General features: G+C 40.7%; 1 protein-coding gene across 3 annotated transcripts in view; it reads right to left on the bottom strand.

Annotated features, from left to right (window-relative positions):
* Positions 1–7,185, bottom strand: part of mark1 (MAP/microtubule affinity-regulating kinase 1) — a 29,243-nt gene that overhangs the window by 21,487 nt on the left and 571 nt on the right. The window contains exons 3-4 of one of the 3 annotated variants that reach the window (XM_008321742.3): positions 5,763–6,099; positions 2,269–2,469 (exon numbers count right to left, since the gene is read on the bottom strand). In XM_008321742.3, the coding sequence (XP_008319964.1) occupies positions 2,269–2,469; positions 5,763–5,813 (252 nt within the window). In that variant the 5' untranslated portion in view covers positions 5,814–6,099. Of the gene's footprint in view, positions 1–2,268; positions 2,470–5,762; positions 6,659–7,185 lie in introns of those variants that run through there. The other 2 variants (XM_008321741.3, XM_017037462.2) reach the window with 2 other exon arrangements.

The following is a 7,185-nucleotide window of genomic DNA, read 5'->3' as shown; positions in this document are numbered from 1 at the left end:
ACCCCCACTGAATCCCCTCTGGCTAATAAGTAGGACACAGAGATGTGAAGGGATATCCTGGCATGCTTGTTTTTAGTGATTCCACTACTATCGCCATTATTATACCGTTACTTTTACCTGAACAAATGCCTTGTGTACGACAGGAGCAAGTATGGCATAATTATAACAGATGTCTTTATTTATTTATTTGACTTACAAGTCACAATAGCAACGGCTGTGTTGAGTGGATGCGAGTCAGGGCAGTGTGACAGTGAGTCTGTGGCACCTTTAAACTGGGGAAGATAAATTGAACTTAGCTGTTAATTATTCATTGTTTACACCTGTGATTTTTCTACTGTGACCTGTCGAATGAGGCTGCACTGGTTCTTCTTCTGCATTTGTCACAGCATCACAGTAGCACTGAAATGTTGTCACTAATGTAAAACAAATAGTGTATTTATCTCTTGAGTAAAAGTGATAACCTGTTTTTTTATAACCTGTAATACATAAAGTATTGTCACTGTTTTAGTAATCTGGTGACAAAAGGCTTACCTAGTCTTTTAGAGATTGTCCTTTCTTTAAGTACTTATTTTAGGAATCCTTGTCAAGCATAGAAAAAAATTCTACTTGCAGAATTGTTTTCGCTTGACACAAGAATTGATGAAATCCGTTTTTGCAAGGTTCAAGTGAGATTCGTCTATGGGAACAAATGTTATGTTATGCTACTGTGCTGTAAATTCATGACTAGTGGTAAACAATTAACCACACAAAACATTTTATATATTAAAACATGGAGAACATGCTATTCCTAAATAAATGAGGTATATGCTTTTTCTGTGGTTTGGTATATTTTAATGGCAACAACATGACCCTCTGCTACGCTAACGCTGCTTTTTCTATAATCCAGGTTAACTAAGGGGCACACTTTAACATATGATTTTCAATTTAGTACTACTCAAGACGAGCTTTTATGCATACATGTGTCCTAAAGGTCAGGACCATAGTAGTGTAAACCAGACGCAGCTCTCAGCAGCAGCTGCCATGTTGCAGCTCCTTCCAGACCCAAATAGAACTACTGATATTTAACATTGTGTAACAGAACAAATGTGTTATTTATTTCACTCTGGGTGAGCAGAATCCTTGCTGCGTAGAGACCTGGTAGGCAACAGTTTTACAGGGTTTTGTTCTTTCCACCTGTTACATGTCTCACTTTGACCCACGTCTTTGCATTCTGATGAGCAAGCAGAAGCAGCCAGACACACAAGGCAGTGCCTGACCTTTTCAGCAAACAATAGGCAGCACACCCACTATGACTGTTTGAGCTTTAAAGTAAGGACGAAAAAAACGAGACTAGTTACACCTTTGACATTTAACTCTAAATTTAAAGTAATTGTGATAATTTAGAAATGCAAATGGCTTTGAGGGAATATCTGTTGTGGAACAGGGCTGTCTGGACATGCTGTTGATCCTGCTGAGTGAAAGACGGCCAGCAGATCACAGGTCATTGTTCCCTCTGCAGGGATGCAGGAGTTTTAATTACATACACACCAAAGAAGGGCGTCTATCACTCTGACTGTGTGACCAGAAGGGCTTGACCTGACCCGACTGACTGAAGGAACCGACACGGACCAGGACAATACAGACGTGACACAAGATAATTTATCCTCACAACGATCCAAGCGAAAAGAGCCAAAGAAACCAATGCTGCAGTAAGATTGCACAGAAGGTGACAAAACTTTCGCTTAGAGACGAGAAATATTATTGGAAACAACACTTAACATTTTAAAAGTAAAATATTTGTTAGTGTATTTAAAATAATGAGGAAAACATTTGAGAAAATTAGCTTCACCAAGAGAGAAATAACACACAACTTCTGTCCGTACCGGAACTGTAAAAGTGTAGCTAACGTTAGCCCTGATGTCCTTGTACATACTTAAGTGCTACAAGTCAACTCTTTGTTGTACATTTGCCCCACAACCATGTTTTTATCCAAGCTACCATCAGGAAGTTTGTTTAAAAAAAGAAACTTTTTGTCCAACAAACTAAGCTCTGTCTTGTCATCCATGACTGTTCACCAAACTTTTATTTGTGTTGATGTCACTCAATACATCCTGGGTATCTTTTTCTGGCTGACGAATGAACTCTTGGCTTTACCGCCCCCATACCAGTCTGGAGCTGGGGCATTGGTGTTGCCATTAAATACGTAATTTTACTGTCATGTTATTCGAATGAATGCAGTTAAGTTATTGATATTAATATGATATTAATATTTACGAGAACGTCACTCACCTCTCGTCCAGTCAGGACGTGACGAGCCAACTTCACCTTGGCAAAATTCCCTTTCCCGATGGTCTTGAGGAGGCGATAATTGCCTATATGAGGATGCTCTTCTGAGGAGGTAAAAGAGTTGCGACATCTCGGCAGACTGTGACGGCTTGCTGACTTTGTGGGAGGTGCAGGAGGCTCGACAAAGCCATCCACTGATGAGTGCTGCAAAAAAAGAGTGAAGATCAGACGATAATGTTAACAGAAAATTATTTGTGAATTACACAAAATGCTAGCACTTCATGAAACCTTACACTGACCATTCATCAAGCGTTTTGGTGACATGTCAACACTCTGACCTAGAAATATGTCAAGAACTGGAAAAGATTTGACCACATTGTACCTTTGAGTTATTACAGTGTCAGTGCTTCACGGACAACATCAGGCTTCTTCTGTGATATGACATGTCAAGGTGAATCAGGAATAGCATGCTGTAACTACAACTCCTGCACAGGCTATGCCTGTCTGTTTCCTCTCCTGTAAAACAGCTGAGGATGTCAGTTCGGGTCAGAGATCCCATGATTCTCTGTTTCTCAGATCGTGACCACACCCAAACCAGAAAATAAAAGCCTCGGTCTGGTTACTCAGGCTCCCCTGCTCCCGTTTCACCTGAGAAACGCTACACCCTGCAGGGTGCACTTCATCGCCTCAGTTATCCCACATTCAAACAGAAGAACGACTCACACTGAAGGATTAAAACCCTCCTCGCTGTCACTACGTGTTTGTATGGAAGTCAGAAGTGACAGAGAGGCAGATTTGAACTGGAACAGATGAGATTGATTCTGATGCACTGCAACCTGCCTTCAGATCCTCGTTACATTGTTTTAGTTTGTCTCCATCTACTCTTATCTGACATCTGTTCTTTCCATCAGATTCAGAACGCGACTGTCTTGTCGGCCAGTGAGACATAAAACAGACTAAAACACACACCCCAGCCTTTCTGCTCCTTATTCTGTCAAGTAACTAAGAAGGATTGCCAGGACAGACAGGTGATTTGGAGGACCAGTGCTTTCCTTGTTCACACGGTTTGCTTTTCATGTCCACCCATTAACTCGTAACCTCTGAGACAGAAAAATAAGAAAGCCATGAGATGGTTTTTCATATTTTCCTACACTAAAAGCCATCTCTACTCCTGTGTTATAACCTGTTATGCAATGAAGCCCAGTTTCAAGCGGACCCCGGGGTTGGATGCCAAAGTCAAATGTTGGCATGATTGGCTGCAGTCAGCACTGCTTTAATAGCTGCCTGTGAGCGTGTCTGTGAGACCTACCGCAACAATACACTGAGAAACCATTACCGTTTACTATTCCCTAAGACGACCACACAGTAATTAGAGGGTGAATGTAGTGATACCAATCATCCGTAACACTAAATGAAAATTGAATTTTTAAGTGAGGTTTGTGAAGAGTCAGCGGGTTATAGTACCATTTTATTAGACAAATTCTTGGCAAATGTTCCCAAAAAGCATGAGAGGACTTTGTAAATGCAGGTTAAACCTCAGACAATCTTCATAATACATTAAACTGTGAAATATTTTGCAGATCACTCAGCCAGTCCTAACACAACACATTCTGTCAACCACTTTCTTTCTGCTTCTTGGTGTAAAATTAAATAATATGACAAGGCTTTATTCTGTGCCTCACCAGAAAAAATGGTCTTGAACCTAGAAATGTCAGAGTCTGTCAGTGCACGAACAGTAGCTCTAATTTGGACTCAACCCAGAGGATTTGTCTTTGTTTTTTTTTCACTGCACTGTGGTTTTTCTTTAACCTTGCTTTGCATAGTGGAAGAGAAATCCTTCACTGTTTAAACAAGGCATGGAACAATGTAAAAAGGACCCTACATAAATACATTGTGTAAAGTGAAACAGATTTACAGGTTGATTCTAATTACAACTGGTACAGACGCATTACATTCTCAACACTAACAAGTAATAAATAAAAGCCAAGTAAAAAGAAACAAGGTAATGGAAAGTCACATTCCAATAATCACAGATCAATACCTAAAGACTGACTGTGCTAGTGATACAGTTGGTTAGGTAAGCATAGCTCAAGCTCTGCTGTTCTGTGAAGCTGTACCCCTCCATGAAAGACTTGTCAAAATGTTAATACTATGTTTTTTTTTTAAACCTAATTGGTTACTTTACACTTCGGCTGGTGCCTGAAATAAACCATAATTAGGTTCTATCCACGAAATGTTGTCTCCAGAACTATTTTACTTCATTTCCTTCTAAACCAAAACATGACGATTGAGGTTTATCTTAACTGGAATTGATGAAAATGTCTGAATACTGAATACTTGCATGGCTTGCAAGTTTCTGGGATGCTCCCAACCTATGGTCTATAACAGCTAGGTTTGGATTGACTGGGATTGATAAATTAGTAGTCTTGTTTTCTTCATGACTAGACTTTTAATATCACCACCATCAACGTCATGGATTAGCTTCTTCTTCTTGAGTCAGTACCACAATTACTGCCACCTACTGGCTCTATTTTACTCTTAATTTGTTTTCACTCCCAAACTGTCACAATCAAAAGAAATGTGGAAACAATGACATAAGGTATATTTTTTACTGATAAACTCGACATTGTGACTTTTTGAGAGTCAATAAAATGTCTGACTGAAAAATGTCATTATTTATCTTTTAAGGGGCAATTCCTTTACACTATATATTTAAGTTACAAGTGCTGTTTTGTTCATGCTTTTTGGTTATTGATCAAACCAAATGAAACAGGGAACAATGCACATTTATCGTAGTCTGATTGGTAGCCTTTGTCGTATGTACATTGCATACGTTGCTATCGCGATGACTGTGGAACCCTGATAAAACGTGCAGCTCTAATCCATAGTTTAAACCCGCTTTTCTTTGTCTAGTTTTTAGATAAAGACGCCTGTGTGTAGCTCCCAGTAGCAGAATAGTGAGTGAATAACAACCCGCTCCCTCCTTCTCCTCCTCCTCCTCTTCTTCCCTCACAGCTACAACAGAGCCCAAGAGGTGATGGATGTCACATTGCGATGCTACCAAGTGGTTGCCATTGAAAAAGTAGGGCAACATCCTCCCCCTCCACCCTCCCTAAATAATGACGGTGTTGACTAGAAAACACCCCGAACATGGGGAGAATTTTCTTCAATATTTTTCTGCCAATGTGTCCTTTTCAGTGTCACGGTTATCAGCCCATTATACGTTTTGGACCGGCGACACTGACGCAGTGCGTTGTTGTTGTGGCTACGGCAGAAACTGGCAACCGAGCTGCGTTATTCCAGGCCCCATCATGCTTTTAGAGGAGAGAAGAGGAAAAGCCACGCTGCTCTCATTGGTCGAGTCTCTCTGCAACAACCCCCTCCCAAAAACCATACGCTGCTGTCATAAACCTGCACCAAGGAGTGGCGCAAAATAAAACGGCAGGAATTATCCCACAGTGACGCCGGTGTCTACGGAAACGATAAGGGATACTTACGTTCTCCGTGTCGCGCTCGTTCACGGTGGGCAATGGCGTACGGGTCGACATCTTGTTGGCTTGCAGGCCGCCTAGCGATGCAGCGGGCTGGGCACAGTAAAGCAGAGCGGTTGCAAACACGGTGTGGTCCTTCCCTAACGTCCTTCCTTCCGTCAGGGAGAGCGACGTCTTTGTGGCCTCTCTACATCCCCTGAAAACACCGCAGACAGCGGCTCCTCTTACCGCAGCATAGCGCTGGCCAGGCCCGGCCGACGCGCCAGATTTTCTTTATTAGCTTTGTGTGTGCACTTCCTCCCAGGTAGGCTAGTGTCAGACAGCAGAGGGAGGAAAAGAGAGACTGAGAGAGAGGACAGGGAGAGACGAGGGGAGGGGAGAGGAGGGTGAGCAAGAGGAGGGGAGGCAGGCAAGCCAGGAAGATGCGTCGGTAGCGGACGGTTCTGCGCAGTGCATCTCAAACCTCCCACCAGGAAGGATGATGGAAGAAGCGCCCTCTCCCTCTCTCCCTCTTTGTCTCCTCTCTTTAATCTCGATATTCAAGTGTACATAAAACAATAAATAGCTTCACTTCAGTCTAATGTCCATCTGAATTCATCTTAATTAGACTTCGGTCCATGATATTTTTTATATCTAGATTTTTTAAAGTGATATCGTTGATCAAAAACGACATTAAAAAAATTGTCTTCGTGTCTGGTATCTGTAATGATGAATTGCTGCCTCCCTCTGGATTTTATCCTCTTTTACACTCTTCCACTCAGAGGCTACAGATCAGGGATCCTCAATGGTATGGAACGTTGAAAACGCCTAGGAGCCCTTTCAGTATTTAAGTATTGACAGTGATAGTAAAAAATTTTAAAGTATTGTCACTATTGACCACTATGACATTCAAACATTACTCAGGTTGATATATTCGTGTCTATATATTTTAAAAAAGCGTTCCAAAATCTCACTATAATGATTGTAATACAAAATGTATTGACTATAATAGAATATGTACTATGTTTCTTGACATAAGCTTAATTTAATGTATTAAATTAATAATTAATAAAATAACACACTCAATCAATTATAGTTGAGCCTTTACAGATGTTCACATTTGTTAGGGTTGTAATCGAAAACCTTTTTTGTATTTTCTGTGTGTTTTAATTAATAGTTTGAAAGAGTCCTTCAAAAACATTTGACTTTTAAAAATTTTATCTTAAGGTTTCTGTGCTTTGTCTTTCTGTGTGGAGGATTACCTTTGGCTATTTTCCTCATTTGTTTTTATTCCAGACAGATCAGAGTGGACATACTTAGAACCAGTAGGTGGCTGTAATGCTAATGTAAACAAGTGCATGCTAAGAATCAATTAGCAATAAAAGGTAAACAAAATAGAAGGAAAAAGTACAAATACACGATTAAACAAATATGTGGACTCTCCGGTTTA

The sequence above is a fragment of the Cynoglossus semilaevis genome, chromosome 12 (assembly GCF_000523025.1).
Source record: "Cynoglossus semilaevis isolate Cse_v1.0 chromosome 12, Cse_v1.0, whole genome shotgun sequence".
Classification (NCBI taxonomy): Eukaryota; Metazoa; Chordata; class Actinopteri; order Pleuronectiformes; family Cynoglossidae; genus Cynoglossus; species Cynoglossus semilaevis.
Note: the sequence above shows the minus strand (reverse complement) of the source record. Positions and strands in the feature narration are given on the sequence as shown.